The 20,159-nt window shown below is 41.1% G+C and overlaps 2 protein-coding genes across 2 annotated transcripts; one reads left to right on the forward strand and one right to left on the reverse strand.

Moving 5' to 3' along the window:
• The first annotated feature begins 459 nt into the window (after positions 1–459).
• Positions 460–8,429, forward strand: LOC110530313 (serine/threonine-protein kinase PLK3). The gene is made up of 15 exons (XM_021613247.3): positions 460–927; positions 1,796–1,903; positions 2,006–2,122; positions 2,221–2,350; positions 2,556–2,643; positions 2,744–2,839; positions 3,110–3,308; positions 3,656–3,782; positions 3,884–3,993; positions 4,526–4,649; positions 4,938–5,021; positions 5,135–5,297; positions 5,444–5,573; positions 5,804–5,914; positions 6,051–8,429. Exons 1-15 carry the CDS (start codon positions 721–723, stop codon positions 6,243–6,245), a joined length of 1,989 nt encoding a protein of 662 aa, XP_021468922.1. The 5' UTR covers positions 460–720; the 3' UTR covers positions 6,246–8,429.
• Positions 8,277–14,422, reverse strand: dynlt4 (dynein light chain Tctex-type 4). Its single transcript, XM_021613248.3, has 2 exons — positions 14,166–14,422; positions 8,277–13,407 (listed from the first exon to the last, which is right to left on the reverse strand). The coding sequence occupies exon 2, from the start codon at positions 13,393–13,395 to the stop codon at positions 12,685–12,687; it is 711 nt and encodes a 236-aa protein (XP_021468923.1). The 5' UTR covers positions 13,396–13,407; positions 14,166–14,422; the 3' UTR covers positions 8,277–12,684.
• Positions 14,423–20,159: the final 5,737 nt, after the last annotated feature.

Here is a 20,159-nt window from a genome sequence, read left to right on the forward strand (position 1 = left end):
ATCTCGAACCACTTCCTTTCACTGTCAGACGTGAAATGAGTTGGCAGCCTCATGTTCAGCCTCGTGATAATGGCACTGAAGTCAATATGATAAAATACTGTTGATTGATTGTTGTCTTCAGTTTTTTAAAGAAACATCTATTACAGTAATTTAATTTCCAAAATACAGGTTACATATTTCAATTTCTAAGACAAAATCCTACTAATAAGAGAATAAATGAATACATATTTATTTCATCTTGGTATATAGAATATCATGTTGATAGAACAATAAGTGTAATGTGCTTTGATAGAGTTATGTGTTTCTCTGATAATACAAATGTAAAAATATATTTAAAAAAATTAAAGAGTGGTTCAAAACCTCCATGCCTAAAACAAAATCCCCTCATTCAACAGCAGTTGAATCAATGCAGTCACGTGACTGGATGCATTGTTCATTCGTTCATTCAGTATTTCACGCACATATGAAAAGCACATTTAAGCACACGAATCATTTAAATCATCTTTGATTGAGAAGTATTTCGAGCAAATAGGATTGGTTCATTTCAGTAATGCACCACATATTCACCCGCCCTCCATGACGTCAGGGATAGTTTATATAGTTGAGGAATTTTCTGCGCGGTCATGTCAGATGGATACGAATTGGGTTTGAGGACACCCCTCCGCTGAAAGGATCAATCGTTGAATCAGAGGATTGTTGGAAAATATTTATTTTGGATGAATGGATACCCCATGTTTCGCCACCTCTCAGGGTAGTTCATGTCTCACGATGAATCCGAATCTATTCAAACCTTGTCCAGAACGTGAAGTTATTCCTCCTACTAAACCGAACAGGACTAAATCAGAACAAATCAAACCAGAACTCGCCCAGGTGGTGACAGATTCCAAGACAGGGAAGTCTTACAGCAAAGGAAAGCTTCTGGGAAAGGTATATCAATTTGCTCAATGGATTATGTATCTCACCGAATTCAATTGTTTGTACACATGGTAGTAGTCTAAAGAAATTGGAGATTGCCGCGTCAGTGTTACGTTGTCAGTTTTCATTCATTGACATGATTTGTTCACGGTTAGGTCGCATGTTCTACAAAGTTACACGTTAGTCACATGTGAATGTTGCGGGATAATTACCTCGTGCGGTGTTGGATATGACTAACTTTATCCTAGTCTTTCTCTCTCACGACTAGTCTAGGGAGATGTGCCCCTCATGTGCATTAATCTAGTCTACTAGCCCAAATATCGATGTTTATGTATTATCTCTTGTGACTGAGGTGGTGGAAATTGGCACATTGGCTAATCGTAAAACCAGCCACTGTTCAAATACCACCCGTCATGAGTCTAGACTACATTATTTTGCCAGTGCAATAATGTATTCTAACGCCCTACTTGTCACTGGTCAGTCATTTGTTGATATAATGTATATATTCTAAGTGTATATATTCTAAATGTATCAACACAAGCGCGGTGTCACTGTCTAAACATCGTTGCCTCAGTCTTTGCTGCTGCATGTGAGAAACAAATCATTGTTAATGATTGTGGCGTTAACCTAAATCTAATTTCATTTAATTCTAAATTAAATGTGTTTAACACAGGTACTAATAAATATCGAATGTATTTGATGAAAGGAAAGCGTCACAATTATGTACGAGGTATATGGTTTGAACATACGTCATTGGATATACAATACAAACAAGCAGCCTAGTGTTGAATGGCAGCCAAACCAACATTGTGAAAACCCCATTAATGTTATTTTATGGCTAGAAAATAGTCTGATGCTGATTTGTCGTGTTTCTTCTAAGGGTGGCTTTGCACGATGCTATGAAATGACAGACCTTTCTAACAAGAAAATGTATGCTGTAAAGGTGATACCACAGAGCAGGGTGTCAAAACCTCATCAGAGAGATAAGGTAAGGAAACATTTGAATGTAGATCTACAGATCAACTGTTTTCAAAAGTGGTCTCTATTCCTATTTATATTCTGGTTAACAGTTTCATAATTTTTCTGTCAGATAACAAATGAAATCGAGCTTCACAAAACCCTTCATCACAAGCATGTGGTCAAGTTCTCCCATCATTTTGAAGACCAAGACAACATCTATATTTTCCTTGAACTCTGCAGTAGAAAGGTGAGCTGTGCTGCTGCTTTCTGTTATGGTACAGCGTGTGCAGGCATTCTGAAGGGTGCTTGCTGGGTACTGACAGAATTCTCATCTTGTCTTCGCAGTCCCTGGCACACATTTGGAAAGCAAGACACACACTGACAGACCCAGAAGTGCGGTACTACCTCCGGCAGATCATTTCTGGGCTGAAGTACCTTCACAATAGGGGCATCCTTCACAGGGATCTCAAATTAGGTATATAGAGTGATTTGTCAAATATCATATTTATTATTTTACCACCATCTATCTCATTCAGTTCAGCCATTTAGAAAATGTCAATGGTTTATTTAGAATTTCCTATTTGGTTGTAGTTTCATGTCAAGCCATTTCAGGTGTGTGCCTATTCCTCATGGGAGTCCTAGGGGGGAAAAAAGGAATTTGACAAATGTTGCTCTTGCAGGGAATTTCTTTGTGAATGAGAACATGGAGTTGCGGTTAGGGGACTTCGGCCTGGCAGCAAAGTTGGAACCAGTTGAGCAGAGGAAGAAGTAAGTCAACTGATGGAATATGTCCTTTGGCTGGGAAGGAAAAAATAATATTCCGGCAATCTGAAGTGAACACCTCTAACGCAAACCTGTTTCTCCTCAGAACTATATGTGGAACACCTAACTACCTTGCACCTGAGGTGTTGAACAGGCAGGGCCATGGAACAGAGTCTGACATCTGGTCACTAGGTTGTGTAATGTAAGTATACTTAAAATGGTGGTTTTGTGGTGTCTGAGCTACGTTGTATTTGACTTGGCGCATACTTGCTGTTGACTGATCTACAGCTCATACTTGGTGCTTGAATGTTTAAAGCATGTACAGAATTTCACATATGCAAAAGGTTGTTTTATAGTTATGAGGTAGGCCATTGCTAAGGTAGGCCATTGCTAAGCTCAAATTAAGCATATGTCAACAGTTGAACTCAATTGGCATTTGGGAGACTTACGGATTAGTCTTGTCTTTAACCAGGTACACGCTGATGTGCGGGAACCCTCCCTTTGAAACCCTTGATCTGAAGGAGACGTACAAGTGTATAAAGGAAGTGAAATACAACCTGCCCTCAACCCTGTCCCCTGCTGCTCAGAAACTCATCTCTGGCATTCTGCAGAAGAACCCCAGTGACCGCCTCACACTGGACCAAATCCTCAACCACCAATTCTTCACAAAAGTATGTCACCCATGCCCTGGAATTAGGCTAGAATTTATAGCACCAATTCCTATAGCTTTTTTACTTATTGGATTACATTTTTAGTCTAATCAGCCTTGATTTGTGTTTTGAGTGACTTTCTAATTGGTTTATGCTTCTTGATCTTGGGGATGACATTTGGGTACAGTTAGGGGCCTCAGCCTTGGCTATAAAGTGTACTTTCTAAAGAGCAACACTGAATAATAGCACATGGCCACTGACTGAAGAGATCTCGACAGGATGTCAGTATTCATTGTGCTAAGTGTTTGATTTTTGAAGTGCCGACCTTGCATTTTCCCTGTCCTAAACCTCTTCTCTCCCTCTTATAGGCTTTCACCCCAGACAAGCTGCCTCCCAGCAGCTGTGTGACAGTGCCAGAGCTCAACCTGCCCAGCCCTGCCAAGAAGTTTTTCACCAAGATGGCCAAGAGTCTTTTTGGAAAGAGAAAATCCAAAGGTAAGCATTGTGGCAAGTCATGACTGACCTTCAAAAGGCTGCAGCCTAACGCCAGGATTAACCTTAGAATCAGAGTTTAATTGAACATGTTTGTTTTATAGTGGATAACAGCCATTGTGAAGAGCGGGAGAGCATCTCCAAGCTTGTGTCTGGCATCGTCAAATGCTCCATTAGTCGCCAGATAAGCTATAAAACAGTTGGAGCCAATGAGGTATGTACTTTGCACATGACAACACATGGTACCGCAAAAGTTTTTCTGTAGTATAGGCTAGATAGTTTATAGCATAGGCTAGACATGTTTAATTACTTTAAGTATGCAGCCATTTTGCACTTCCTCTTGTTAGCTGAGATGCATTAGCTGAGGACCGAGCTCAGCAAGGGACTGTTATGGGGTTGCTATAGTAGTAAATCTCTCAGAATAGTTTTCTACTGTACTTAGCAGAATCCCATTTTAGCCAGAAGACATATGGAGAGACTGGGTGATGGCTTGATTGACCATATTTAAAAATGTAAAAAATAAACAGGCCTGTGGAATAGAATGAATGTGCAGCAGTATATGCACACTGCTAATCCTTGTTCTCACAGCCCCCTGACATCTGTTTCCCTAGCGGTGCTCTGATTCAGTACAACTGCATTTGATTCATGCGCCATTCTTTGCTTTTTCGGTCAGATTTAAAACTCTTGTAAGGAAGGAAAACCAGTCTTTGTTTCCTGATGCTCATGAAAGCTGTTTCCTGTTTCAGCCTCCCACTCCCACAGTAGGCCAGCAAGTCAGCTCTGGTCCGCTGGATACTCCAGCCGAGGAAGAGTCCAGGAAGTCCGCAGCATCAGGCTCCTTTAAAGGCACGGTGGCCAGCAGCACAGAACGTAAGTTGCTACTCCGGCTGTTTGATTTAACACCAATCATCAGTTTTACTGAACATGATCAATGCTTTAAATATAGATTATTGTAAGGTCAAGGCCTTTTCCATACCTATACTGTTCAATTACTGTGAGACAGCCTTTCACTTGTCTTTTTGGTGTATCCAAATTGATCGCTTTTGAAGTGGCTTGAATGCACTGATCGTTTTGTATCTGAGCTCATGGACCTGATAAGTGGTTGAGTCAGACTGTTGGTGGTGGTAAATTAAACCTCACCCTCTCATTTCTCTCCAGTGTGTGAAGATGGCGTTACCCCTGCTGCTATCGCAGAGTCAGCCATGAAGGTCCTCAACAGCTGTTTGTCTGCTATGCCTGCAGGTGAGCTTTCAGCCCCTCTGCAAGCTAGTATTCAGTATGTTTAAATGGAATTTAAATGGTTATACTGAAATTCTCTTAACTAGCCTTTTCTTAATAAGTATTTTCCTCTCCAGCTACAAGAAATCCACCTTGTCTCTCCAGACCCAAATCATTTATCTGGGTCACAAAATGGGTTGATTATTCCAATAAATATGGCTTTGGCTACCAACTCTCAAATCAAGACATTGGTGTGCTCTTCAACGAGGGGACACACTTGAGTCTGTGTGATCAGCGCAAGTAAGAGCCCTTCATCTAATTGAGTAATATTCAAGCAGTTATTATCCTTATTTTAATCCTTTGAACAAACCCTACTTGTGCTCATTTTGTAGCCTTTTGCTTGTTTCAAACCCTTGTCTAATGTAACTCCATTGTCTTCTCCATAGGACTGTGCACTACTGCATGACCAACAACAAACACTTCACCTTCCAGGCCAGTGCTTTACCAGAGCAGCTCTGCAGCCAGAAGCAGATTGTGGAGCTTATGGCCAACTACATGGAACAGAACCTCATGGAGGTAAGGCATTGGAGAAGGAAGTTATAGGTTGCCTCCCAAATGGTACCCTGTTTCATTAGTACTCTACTTTTGACCAAAGACCTATGAGCCCTGGTCAAGAGTAGTGCATTTCATGGTGAGTTGGTTGCCATTTGAAACTCAGACAGTCATTTTCTCATCAGAGTATCAGTAATCAACTTGCAGTTTGCTGATCTAAGTGGGATTTAAATGTAATTCTTTCCCTTTTCCAGGGTGGAGACGTCCACTGTGAAGAACAGCCTCCCTCCCAACCACCGCTCCTTCTGCAGTGGGTGAAGACCGACCATGCTCTGGTGATGCTCTTCAACAACGGTACCCTGCAGGTAAGACTGACTGAAACGCTTCTGTGCTTTGCGTAGCACAATTGAACTGCAGCACTCTGTTATACACCACTCACTGTAATTATATTGTACAAAATTCCCTTTGTCTTATTGTGCGTTTACCATCCTTTTCTCACAGGTGAATTTCTACACTGACCACACCAAGATCATCCTGTGCAAGTCTTCTGGCTCCTACCTACTGACCTACATCAGCCGAGAGCGTGTGTCCTACACCTACCTCCTGAGCATGCTGTCAGAGATGGGCTGTTCTGCCGAGTTGCGGCACCGCATGCGTTACGTGGTCCAGCTGCTCGAACACCGCGCGGATTCATAATGGACTCCTGCCTCACAGCTCCAGAGTAAGGTGAAGTTTCCCGTAAATGCTGATCTAGGGTCAGTTTTGAATTCCCCCATGGTGAAGGTTAGAATGTGGGAGGGGAAGCTGATCCTGGATCTGTACCAAGGGAAAACTTCACCCCAGTGCCATAACGCCTGGCTCTATCCACAAGCATCAGCCAATCAACCCGCTGCTTTCTGCTTCCACTGGGAGCAAATAACCAGGAGGCTCTGTTAATTCAGGGAGTCTCCTATCTTCGGCTAGTGTCTGGCCTCTTTGGACTATGGTGCACATCTATCTTTTTCAGTTATTCTTTTTGGATGAAGCCTGACAACAGTAACACACTACTGGCTTGACTCACTTCATGTGCACAAACAACCTGACCCTGTTCTCTGAGTAGATGCTCAGACCTGATTCTGAAAATGTCAGGCTGGGATCACAAGCTGCCTAGTGACCAGCCCCATTGTGGTTGAAAAGCTGTGTGAAAAGGGGCTCTTCTGCTTTTCATGCTTTGACTTCACTTGCCTTTTATGATAATTGAACTTCACTAATTGGTACACAATGGCATAAGGAGGGCAATGAGTGTGACACTATTTGCACAATCTCTTATATTTCTTTGGATTGGCAGTAATTTTACCACAAATTGCTGAATTTTTGTTCAGTTTTTAGCTATAGATACCAAAAGATAATTATTTTAACCTTAACTGGTTAATGTGCAACTCATGCCAGCATTGCCCAAAAATATTTTTGGCATGTTCTGGTAATTCTCCCCAACGTTATTGGGCAGAAGTATATTTGACCATGTTTTTACATTTGTATGAAAAGTTTCACAAATTAGTTGCTTTTTTTTAGACCTATACATGCCTGTTGTAAGACCCTATGATCTGTGAACTGTACATGATACAGACAGTGTCTTCGTTTCATTATTCTCCTTAGTGTGCTCTAAATTATGGAATATCTCGATTCTGGGGAAAAACATATCACTTCATGTTTGAGACATTTAGCATTATCTCAAAGTACCTGTTTTGATTTAGCTTATTCTTAGACATAGTTTGGAACCAAATACTCTTCAAACAAATCACACTTCCAGTGGGCTCTTGTACTTTTAAGGAAATTACATAGGTCATTATACCAACCACAGCCCTCCTTTTAGGATTGCACATTCAACAAATCACCATTCACTGTTTTGGTGGTGCTCATAAAATTGATATCTTCAGAATTACTAGATCACACTGGAAATGTTCTATACTTGTATGTGGTGTGTTTTGTTCCAAACATGGTATTAAAATTAACAAAATCAAAAACGGTGCTTGGAGAGATTCATACTAATATTTTTAATGTGAAAATGTGTTTCAAAATCTTGACATGTTAGCGCACAATAAGGAGTGTAACGACACCAAGATGTCTATCATGTCCGGATCATAAGGTCTTGCAGGAGGTATGTGTATAGGTCTACAAATGGCCACTCATCAGGATTTTCTGAAGTTGCAAATGTGAAACAGCCTTTTGCCCAATGAGGTCTCTGAGAAGTGCCAGAACAATGAGATCAAAAATATATTTTGTCTTATGTTGCCGTGGAATCGCCCTAATATAGTTTTTCTGTGTTCAGGAGTGAATGTGTGCACTCCAGTTGAAATTGGCTTTGCTAAATTGCATTGCTGTTTGGCAAAAGGGATAAAGTGCCTTTTTGAGAATTCTGTATTGTGCAATAACAGCCGTTTCGAATGTCAGGTTGTGGTGTCATGGGAAATGGACTATGGAGGCAAATACTTTTTTTTTTACATGGAATTGGTTAAATTAAAATGAAGCACTAGTCTCACTACCTGGTATAAGCGTTTGGTAAAATGGTATGATAAACCTGTATCAATATGTAAAATTGCGTTTCGTCATACTGTACTCATCCCTCTTTGGTTTACCTTGCCGGCCATGTCTGCCAAGAGTTGTATCCTTAAACTGTGACCCCTGAGTGCAAGTATTATACAACTTCCGGGTATTGTCTTTTCAAAAATACAACATTGTGAAAGCATCTGCTTTTTCAGAAGAACCTTTATTTTTTTGACAAATGTTGTCTATTTATTTTATTTATTAATGTGTAATTCTATGGTCTTGACATGTGATATGATCATTATGTACTGTATTTGGGCGAATGGAGGAAAATAAAGTTTATGGTAATCACATTGATCATTTTGAAGTCTTTGACAATTGCCTGATCCATCAAAATACAAGTGTAAGCTTTTTGTGTCCCATGAGCTTAAAATTTGTACAATAAGCACATTTGGCAATGGTGTTGGTGAAATACAAATGAATTCTCAAACTAGTCTTTGCCATACACCAGAGTTGACATATTCTGACCCTAGGAACTAAGACTTTATCAGTGTTCATCCAGGTGGACTAGCTACTTATAAGCAGCAATTTGGATCTACGCTGAACAAAAATATAAATGTAACAATTTCAAAGATTTTACTGAGTTATGAGAATCGGTCTTGTGAATTTTGTTAGGCCCTAATCTACGGCTTGCACAAGACTGGAAATGCATATGTATCTGGTCAAAGTTGAAGTCGGCAGTTAGCATACACCTGGGTCGGAGTCATTAACTGGTTTTTCAACCCCTCCACAATTTTCTTGAACTGTAGTTTTGGCAAGTCGGTTAGGACTTTTACTTTGCTTGACGCAATACATTTTTCAATTGTTTAGACATTATTTCATTATCACAATTCCAGTGGGTCATACATTTACATACACTAAGTTGACTGCCTTTAAAAAACTTTGAAAATTCCAGAAAATTATGTCGTGGCTTAAGCTTCTGAAAGGCTAATTCACATTCAAGTCAATCGAGTCATGTATCTTGGGAGAAATTTTCAAATGCCTGAAGGTACCACGTTCATCTGTACAAACAATAGTACACAAGTATAAACACCATGGGACCACGTAGCCATCATACCGCTCAGGAAGGAGATGCATTCTGTCTCCTAGAGAATGTATTTTGATCAAATCAAAAACTGAAAAATTGGGCATGCAAAATTATTCAGCCCCCTTAAGTTAATACTTTGTAGCGCCACCTTTTGCTGCGATTACAGCTCTAAGTCGCTTGGGGTATGTCTCTATCAGTTTTGCACATCAAGAGACTGAATTTTTTTCCCATTCCTCCTTGCAAAACAGCTCGAGCTCAGTGAGGTTGGATGGAGAGCATTTGTGAACAGCAGTTTTCAGTTCTTTCCACAGATTCTCGATTGGATTCAGGTCTGGACTTTGACTTGGCCATTGTAACACCTGGATATGTTTATTTTTGAACCATTCCATTGTAGATTTTGCTTTATGTTTTGGATCATTGTCTTGTTGGAAGACAAATCTCCGTCCCAGTCTCAGGTCTTTTGCAGACTCCATCAGGTTTTCTTCCAGAATGGTCCTGTATTTGGCTCCATCCATCTTCCCATCAATTTTAACCATCTTCCCTGTCCCTGCTGAAGAAAAGCAGGCCCAAACCATGATGCTGCCACCACCATGTTTGACAGTGGGGATGGTATGTTCAGGGTGATGAGCTGTGTTGCTTTTACGCCAAACATAACGTTTTGCATTGTTGCCAAAAAGTTCAATTTTGGTTTCATCTGACCAGAGCACCTTCTTCCACATGTTTGGTGTGTCTCCCAGGTGGCTTGTGGCAAACTTTAAACGACACTTTTTATGGATATCTTTAAGAAATGGCTTTCTTCTTGCCATTCTTCCATAAAGGCCAGATTTGTGCAATATATGACTGATTGTTGTCCTATGGACAGAGTCTCCACCTCAGCTGTAGATCTCTGCAGTTCATCCAGAGTGATCATGGGCCTCTTGGCTGCATCTCTGATCAGTCTTCTCCTTGTATGAGCTGAAAGTTTAGAGGGACGGTCAGGTCTTGGTAGATTTGCAGTGGTCTGATACTCCTTCCATTTCAATATTATCGCTTGCACAGTGCTCCTTGGGATGTTTAAAGCTTGGGAAATCTTTTTGTATCCAAATCCGGCTTTAAACTTCTTCACAACAGTATCTCGGACCTGCCTGGTGTGTTCCTTGTTCTTCATGATGCTCTCTGCGCTTTTAACGGACCTCTGAGACTATCACAGTGCAGGTGCATTTATACGGAGACTTGATTACACACAGGTGGATTGTATTTATCATCATTAGTCATTTAGGTCAACATTGGATCATTCAGAGATCCTCACTGAACTTCTGGAGAGAGTTTGCTGCACTGAAAGTAAAGGGGCTGAATAATTTTGCACGCCCAATTTTTAATTTTTTGATTTGTTAAAAAAGTTTGAAATATCCAATAAATGTCGTTCCACTTCATGATTGTGTCCCACTTGTTGTTGATTCTTCACAAAAAAATACAGTTTTATATCTTTATGTTTGAAGCCTGAAATGTGGCAAAAGGTCGCAAAGTTCAAGGGGGCCGAATACTTTCGCAAGGCACTGTATATATCCACAGTAAAAACAAGTCCAATATCGACATTACCTGAAAGGTCGCTCAGCAAGGAAGAAGCCGCTGCTCCAAAACTGACATAAAAAAGCCAGACTATGGTTTGCAATTGCACATCGGGACAAAGATCGTACCTTTTGGAGAAATGTCCTCTGATCTGATGAAACAAAAATAGAACTGTTTGGCCATATTGACCATTGTTATATTTTAAGGAAAAATTAGGCTTGCAAGCCGGAGAACACCATCCCAACTGTGAAGCACGGGGGTGGCAGCAAGATGTTGTGGGGGTGCTTTACTGTAGGAGGGACTGGTGCACTTCACAAAATAGTAGGCATCATGAGGGAAAATTATGTGAATATATTGAAGCAACATAACCCTCATAACATCAGTCAGGAAGTTAAAGCTTGGTCGCAAATGGCAAAATGGCAAAAAGGACAACAAAGTCAAGGTATTAGAGTGGCCATCACAAAGTCCTGACCTCAATCTTATTGAAAATTTGTGGGCATAACTGAAAAAGTGTGTGCGAGCAAGGAGGCCTACAAACCTGACTCAGTTGCACCAACTCTGTCAGGAGGAATGAGTGAAAATTCACCCAAGGCTACCCGAAACGTTTGACCGCAAGTTAAACAATCTAAAGGCAATGCTACCAAATACTAATTGAGGGTATGTAAACTTCTGACCCACTAGGAATGTGATGAAAGAAATAAAAGCTGAAATTAATCATTCTCTTTATTATTATTCTGACATTTCACATTTTTAAAATAAAGTAGTGATCCTAACTGATCTAAGACAGGGAATTCTTACTTTTAAATGTCAGGAATTGTGAAAAACTGAGTTCAAATGTATTTGGCTAAGGTGTATGTAAACTTCTGACTTCAATTGTACCTTTAAAATTAAAAACATAAAAGTAGGGGTGCAAATCAGAGAACCAGTCAGTTTCTGGTGTGACCATTTGCCTCATGCAGCGTGACACATCTACTTCGCATAGAGTGGATCAGGCTGTTTGTGGCCTGTGGAATGGTGTCCTGTTCCTTTTCAATGGCTGTGCAAAGTTGCTGGATATTGGCGGGACCTGGAACACGTACACATCAATCCAGAGCATCCCAAACATGCTCAATTGTTGACATGTTTGGTGATTATGGAGGCTGTGGAAGAATAGACATCTTCAGCTTCCAGGAATTGTGAATATATCCTTGCGACATGGAACAGTGCATTATCATGCTGAATCATGAAGTGATGGCAGATGAATGGCAATAGGCCTCGATCTTGTCATGGTATCTCTGTGCATTCAAATTGACATTGATAAAATGCAATTTTGTTCGTTGTCCGTAGCTTATGCCTGCCCATAACATAACCCCACCGCCACCATGGTACACTCTGTTCACAATGTTGACATCGGCAAACTGCTCGCTCACACATACACACAGCCTTTTGCCCAGTACAGTTGAAACCAGGATTCATCGGTGAAGAGCACCCTTCCCCAGTGTGCTAGTGGCCATCGAAGGTCAGCATTTGCCCACTGTAGTCGGTTACTACACCGAACACGTAGGTGAGCTTTCCTGAGACAATTTCTGACAGTTTCTTTAAAATGTTTCTGGAGGCTTGTGAAATAAACATTAAATTCTCTGGCAACAGTTCTGGTGGACATTCTTGTAGTCAGCTTGCCAATTGCGCTCTCCCTCAACTTGAGACGTGAGAAAATTTTAGTGGCCTTTTTTTGTCCCCAGCACAAGGTTCACCTGAGTAAGAATCATGCTTTTTATCTGATTCTTGATATGCCACACCTATCAGGTGGATGTATTAACTTGGCAAATGCTCACAAGGATGTCAACAAATTTGTGCACAAAATTTGAGGGAAATAAACTTTTTGTGCCTATGGACCATTTCTGGGAGCTTTTGTTTCAGCTCATGAATCATGGGACCATCACTTTACATGTTGCATTTATATTTTTGTTCAGTATAGTTGTTGCCAGTGCGTATGACTCACTCACAATAAACTCCATGGACTATGACCAACGTGAAAAGAGAATGGTTTTGGAACATGGCAACTGCAAAGTCATCATGTTGCGAGTCCCAAAGACAGCGACTGGCCACTCGTAGACCCTGGTTCCTGTTCTGCCCCACCACCACCTGACACACCAGCTTGTACCGCGGAGGAATCATCTCTTTCACTTTGCTCTTCACCATGTCTGACAGAATCTGGCTAAGATGGCTGCCTGAGGCTGCGTTATAGCTGGCCCCATCCAGATAACTATCCAGCATGGCTTGCACAAGCTTCTGGACCTTACTGGCTTTAAAAAGACATCCCTTCTCTGGTTCAGTCTTATAGGTGTTCTCTAGCTGGACAGGCTGATGGAGGGGCAAACCAGAGAAACTGGCCCGACTGCCCTGAAGCCAACCGCCAAAAGAAAAACGCTTGGTTAGGGCGACCAAGTCCCGGCGTATGAAAGGGGAGTTTGGGTTGCTGATATTGGGCCTCCTGGATGAGGACTCGATAGGGAGGAAGCCCCTTGGGAGTAATAGAGGGTACCGAGGATGCTGCTGCTGCTGTTGGTCTCTAGACAGGGAGCTGCGGAGGGTGGAAATGGAGCCTTGGCGGCTCTGGTGAAGCTTCCGGGAGCCCCATGGTTCCATGGCCTGCTGGTTACACTGAGCCAGAATCTCCTGGGAGAGAGGGGGCTGCTGGGTCGTCATTTCGAGCCAAACCTGAAAGTCGAGGGCACTGTACTGTTCAAGGATGCAGTTGCTTGCCGGTGCATTCATTTAATCACATTAATTTGCATCACTGTTATTTGCCAGAGGAATCAATCTGTCCTGAACTATGGATTTTCAGAGTGCTGCCCTAAGTCTTGTCTATCATATTAGTAAACATCTCCCTTTCTGCATGTGGAGAATAAAAATCGCCTTTACATTAAATGTAAATAAGACACAAAGAACACCATTTCACCAGTTCTTTCTGAATGAACATAATCCAGAGCATTTTGGTTCACATCACTGTATGTCCTAAATTTAACCACTTTGCTAATTCCATCCACCCCTAATACCCCCATGAGAGTTCCTATCAGCATGATGGCTAAAATACCTTCATTTACAATTTCCACTTGTGCTTATCAGTAGCTTTAAATAACATCTTTAAAACTATGTATGTGAGATTAAGGTCAACTATTCAAAGGACAAGTGCTGAAGCATACAATAGTAGGTTAGAAAATGTGCTCTTTAAACAAACCAAAGGGAAATCATTTTGACATACTATGATGCCATGGGGAAGTTTTGTTTCCTTAAAAAACGAGTTATGTTGCATGTCACACTATATACATTCCAATTATGTTGCCTACAACCTTCCCCTTTTTCAAATGAGTCAATCCTGCTGCCAGTTGCAAACATTAGCTTTACCACACCCCGAATAATAACAAAATACTGTGACCACAACCAATAACAACAGTAAAATATAAGTATAACCTTACCTTTTAAAATCGCCGGAGAGACTACTGTATGATGATCAACTCTCCCGCAAAAGCTTTGTGACTCAGACACTCGCTCCTCTGCATGCTAAGGAAAGTTATCAGGCGAACACTGGCCAACCCACCAACAGGAGTTTTACTAGTTTGGGTTCTCAGCAAGCCACTGTGGGTAAATTATTGGCTAGAAGGCCAGTGCAGGTCAGCAACTACAACAGGCTGAGAGCTAAGCAATCATTCCCTGGGAGAGATGTGCAGTCTCTGGCTTACTGCCACGTCCTCTGCTGTTGTCATGGCAAATTGTTTTCTTCAACCTGAACAGTGACCTTCTGAATCAATGGGCTTGTCTGTGTTTGCTGTCTTTGGAATCATTCGATTAAGCAATCGAAATACGAATGGATGAATATGACAGTGTCAACAAATTCAATAGTGAAAAGGATCAGTCATTTCATGTGGGTATTTCATTGCTATATTACCAATGGCATTGGTGTTGGAGACACCATTAGCATTGGACAATTTGATTCTGAGTTCCATGCATGATTGACAGGTGTCCTTCCCTATAATACCATGGCTTTGGACTCATAAAACACAACACAAAATGTACATGTAAGAATGTAGATGTAAGCATGTATGCATATAAGATCATTTGGGTTGGCCACAAGGGCGATGCAGTACACACAGATTAACAGAGACAAATTGAAGATAGTTTGTATGATGTGGACTGGGAATCCAGCTAACTCTGGAGTATCTTTCTCTTGATCCTAAAAGACGTCCAAGCATCTGAACTGGGGCACTAGCAGGTGGTCATCAAAAGGCATCTGGCACCCATGAAGAGAGTGAAAGCTAAATGTGCCATTCCAAATGCTTAATTGCAACATGGCTTTAGCTTTTCATTTCAGGGCATTCAGAATTATGCGACAGTGCAAATGAGAAAATGTTTTCCTGTAACCAAAAATATCCCCAAAGCATGAGAGTAATTGTGCCATCCATCTGTTTGTGCCTAGGGTGTTTAACATTCTGACGTCAGAGGAAGAGTAGAAGGGCAGAGGCACTAATGAGCAGAGCACCGTCTAATTCATTTTCCTAATTAACAATGCTATCTTCTCACAGTCGCAGGTACTATACTGTGCTGTACCACCTCCTTCCTATTTTCATGACTACAGAATAGTTCTGAGGACCCCTGAAGGTATGACGGGATGATTCAGGGATATGCTATGTCTTACAGTATCATCATCATGGAAATTGAGGGTGTCTGCTCTCGCTCTCTCTCTCTCTCTCTCTCTCTCTCTCTCTCTCTCTCTCTCTCATTTAAAAATATCAGGTTATCATCCTAACAGTGAGGTGGTTATGGAGCTATACCTGTAACATTGGCAAGCCTGGGCATGTCTGTCGGTGGAAGCTAATAGAGATCAATAACTCTGGAGTTGAACAAACAGATGGGAGAGGTTGATGACTTCTCCTTTGAAGGGAAAATATGTTAATAGTTACGGGAACTTTTCTGTTAGACGTTGAAGACTTTCTAAGGTGGGGTTTTGTTTGCTTTTGCCTTGATTGAAAAGAGGGACATTTAAAAAAAAAAAGGTTGTTACAGTTTAAGAGCAATCTATTTGATGGAGTGGGATGTAAGTAGCCTGTAATCCAAACTGATATGTGTAGTACTAGTCTGGTTTAACCAGGCTAGAAGAAAAGAGGTATTGGCTCCGACCACTTCAGTCATATAGATATGTTTCAATGGCCCATTTGACAAAGGACCGTAAACAAGCAGCCTGTAATGACATAGAATCACCAGCCAGCCCTGTGTCACTAACAATAGACCCTTAGATTGTTCAGAAATTAGGTTGAAACCTTCATCTAATCCTGATGGATCAGTATATTAGTGTTCTTTCCACCTTTTCATTCATACATTGGTCATTTGGGAATCCAAATCAATAACTTTTGTCTATTACTCAACATAGCTGCACATTGCTGTTGCCAGAGACTTAGATAACTTGAATTGATATGAATTCTGCATTTTAATAACAATGTCCTTTTCACAGAATTGTACATTTAAATACTGTGGAAGATGAACATGAGGTACACTGACATACCTTGTTGCATCTTGACAAAAATAAACGTATCTCCATGTTGCACAATTTACCTTTTTGATATCAAGGAAATGTGAAGTAAATCACTAACTGGCTATGAAGCACAACTGTAATAGCAGCCAAACCTACTAACAGTTTTTATCCATTATGAAATGTTATGTTGCCTTGAATTGCTCATCTTGAGTTAAGATGATGCATATTTCATCTCTTTTAATTATGGCTCCTACATGAGCTCTGAAGTATACAATAGGCATCATTAAAGTGTGTTGACAACCCACAGTGATTGGATGTTTGCATCCTGTATTTTGACCTTCTGCAGTAAGCTGAATGATTTCAGCAGCTATTCATCTGTGCTATTTTTGGCCAGGTTGCCATCCTCTCACATGTGTACACATGGGAGTACCCTATCATTACAATCTGCTTGGTGAGGTACCTGGGAGCCCATTTGGAGAGCCTCTGTTGGAGAGATTCTATTTCTGGTAAGTATTTGCTGAGTCCCCTAAGGAGAACAAAGCAACTGTTTCAAAGCTTGATGTTAAGTATTTCTTTCGTTCCAATACAATCCAATATAATCATGGCTGTACATTCAGGGAGGATCATTTGAATGTCAAATGCAATATTGCAGAAGTAAGTTCAATGGATTGTATTTGCATATGACCCTGTATTTATAACTTTGCAGAAGAGATATAATCAACTGACAACTAGTTCAGAACTGACCGACCTGGTCAGATAAAGGTTAAAAAGGGAAGAAAATATAGACTGTAAATGTTTATTAGAGTCAGGAAGAATCAACTAAATAACCTCATAGCTGTTTGTGGGACATGTTTGTAACCCACATGGTTTCATGGTTTCTTGATATGTGGTGATTTTGTTTAGAATTTTGGTCTATATGCCAACTGATTTGTTTGTGAATATGCATTATTCTTTACATTTAATTTGTGCCCTCCATTGTATTTCTATATGTTGCGTTGGGTTGAGTGCTAACTGAACGTTGTTTTTATTAAATGCTCTTGAGCAGGGATTCAATTGTGTTTTTTGTTGGTGGTGGAACTTTATTCACTCTTCCACATCCTAGTTACTCCCATATTACCCCTTATGTGATCCCTGCTTAGCTCAAGTGAATGCAATCAATTTATTCTCAGTCGGCCTGGGATTCACTGGCTGATGTCATAGATGTGCTATTAACTACTCCAGCGGCCCACGAGGACTGAATCACACAGGGAGAGCAACGTCACTCTGGAAGACCACAGCAGGATGTGCTCTGCCTTTTCTTTCTCAGATCCTTCCCTATGTTACTCATCAGAACAACAGAGGAAAACCTAGCTCCCTTTCCCCCTAATTATTACAATGTTTCTACTTTTTATTCATTTAGCAGACGCCTTATTCCGAGCGACTTACAAGAAGTGACATGAGGGGAGTGAGTTACCAATAACTTCACTTCTCTCTGATTATAGTTTTTCCCCGAATTGATCCTGGACCTGTTCTAGAATATTCTATCAGTCCTCTGTTTTGACTATTCTACTTCCGGCCCTGTCCTCATTTATCCCTGTCTACTGATTAGCATGACTTCCTAGTATGACAGCATCCACAGAAGGCTATGAAAACTACCCCGCCAGGAAGTAAAACATTAGGAAAAAGGCATTCAGACATTTGGTTCTGAGGGTCGGAGAATGTTCCTAATTATTAACTTGTGTTTTCCCAGCCACATGGCAGCTCTGGGAAAGGCAGCCAGATCATTGCCTTCTATTATGGTGTTCGGTGCTTTCCTTACAAAAAAAAAGCAGGGTCTATGTGGGTGGCTGGGAATTGGTCTGGACTGGGTGGGTGGGTGATGGAGGACTGACTGACACTAGCTTCCTCTGAACAGAGGTGCTGCTGCTGGGCAGGGAGAGGCCAGGCAGATAAGCAGCCATTGTGAGGAGAGGAGGGTCAGAGTGGAAGACATGGAATGCTTTTTTTCCCCCTCGTAGAAGACTAATGGAGGCCATGTTTGTTTTAGACATGGTGGATTTCTTCTGGAGGCATGGAGCTCATCATGTGAGGGAGGGAAATGGGAATGAATGACTTCATTCATTTGTCATAGAAGAGTCAGCAGAGAAGTAGAGCAGCTCTAGTAGGTGTGCGTCCCAAATGTAGTTCACTATGTAGGGAATAGGGTGCCAATTGGGATACAGACTCTGTCTCGTGAGCTGTCCACTCCAGAATACCTCATTTAAGATGGTTGGATTGAAATTGACCACCTTCACACTATTGTTACATATGGGAAATTCCACAGTAACGGAATTGCCCTGAGACTTTTTACTTATAATGTATGCCAAACAAAAACCATTGATTTCAAAGTTTAACAAACCATGATATGATACCTTGACTTTGAAAAAAATCTCTTTTGGTTATTGAACTACTACTTTCAATCAAGGCCAGGGCGAACTGACCAAATTTCAACTACTTCAAGGATATCTGGTGTCGACCGGTGCTCAGTGGGTGAGGATCCTCCCGAGTGGCGCAAGATCAAAGGCACTGCATCTCAGTGCTAGAGGTGTCACTACAGACATAACTAATTGATATATCTACAATTTATGTTACCCCTGCTCCCGCTCCCCCTGTTTGATGCTCGAGGGCGCGTCAGCGCTTCATGGGACTCACCTGGACACTATTACTTTATTGATTACCTCTGCTAAATCTATTACTTCCTCAGTTTCTTCCCTGTGTCTGCATTAATGTTGTTAGGTTTCCCCTGTCCATGCGCTGTCCTTGTTTTGTTTCATGTCGGTTATTTATTAAATATTCACTCCCTGCACTTGCTTCTCGTCTCCCAGCAGCTGTCCTCGCAATCTATCTCTACTTGTTACTTCTGTGATCATCCAGTATGGTAACGGAATTTCATGGCACAAGGCAATGTTTCATAAAGTTACAGAAGGCGTTACCTCAGCGTTATTGTGTTTTGATGTACTTTTTATAACTTTTATACCTTTTTTTTTGTCAGACGCTTTCCATATGTTTGAAAAGAAATCAAAGCCTTTTCTTATTCCTAATTTCTAGGATGGAAAATGGTTGAAAAATGTATATGCCTTATTATTATTTTTAAATAGAGACTTTAGCTTTCATTTTACACCCAATTTGACATGCTCCTATGAACTTCACACGTTGGTGCTCATGGCTCCTTTTACATGGAAATGAACATGCGCTGCAATCCCTTCATTGACTGACTATCTGCACTATCAGTTGCTTCATAGTGTGTAGAGCATTCAAGGCACGGTATAAACTCTACCCCTCCATTCTTTAGTCTGTGCATTTTGATGTGTCAGCAACAGCAACTATTTGCCAAAGACATTAGGGGATTAGATTAGCATTTCACACTCGGTGTCTCCACATTATTTAAGGGAGTGGACATGCTGTTCCAGAAAGTCTTATCATCTATGTCATCCGAGAGAAAAGTATTCAAAGTAGTGCTTTTCCTGATAAACAAATGTTGGTCTGGACTGTCAGATACACTGTATGGTGTTGTACATATGCTGATAAAAGCTATATACTGTAGTACTGTACATACTGTATTGGAGGATGACTTAGCCTTATGATGTTTTGGCGTCTGTCTGTCCGACGCTTGATCATTTCAAAACTACAGTAAAACAATGCATCAGGTTGACTTGTTAGCTCTAAAATGGCTTTTGTTTGTCTATGCATTTATGAATTTATATTGCGTCCACCGGCATCTGCCAGTGAAAATGAGGCGTTGCAGAGCTGATGGAAAGTATTGCAACATGCGATAGACAGTACAGCACTAAATGCATCCCTCAGACTGTTGCTTTGTTTTCCATGGGTGCAGGTCATAAGCCTTCTCTCAGCACATGACTTCCTCTGTACCTGGTAAACAGGATGTAACCTGATGATCTCCAAGCAACTGCACACCCACGATAGT

The sequence above is a fragment of the Oncorhynchus mykiss genome, chromosome 8 (assembly GCF_057628025.1).
Source record: "Oncorhynchus mykiss isolate SJ-2025 chromosome 8, ASM5762802v1, whole genome shotgun sequence".
NCBI classification, from domain to species: Eukaryota; Metazoa; Chordata; class Actinopteri; order Salmoniformes; family Salmonidae; genus Oncorhynchus; species Oncorhynchus mykiss.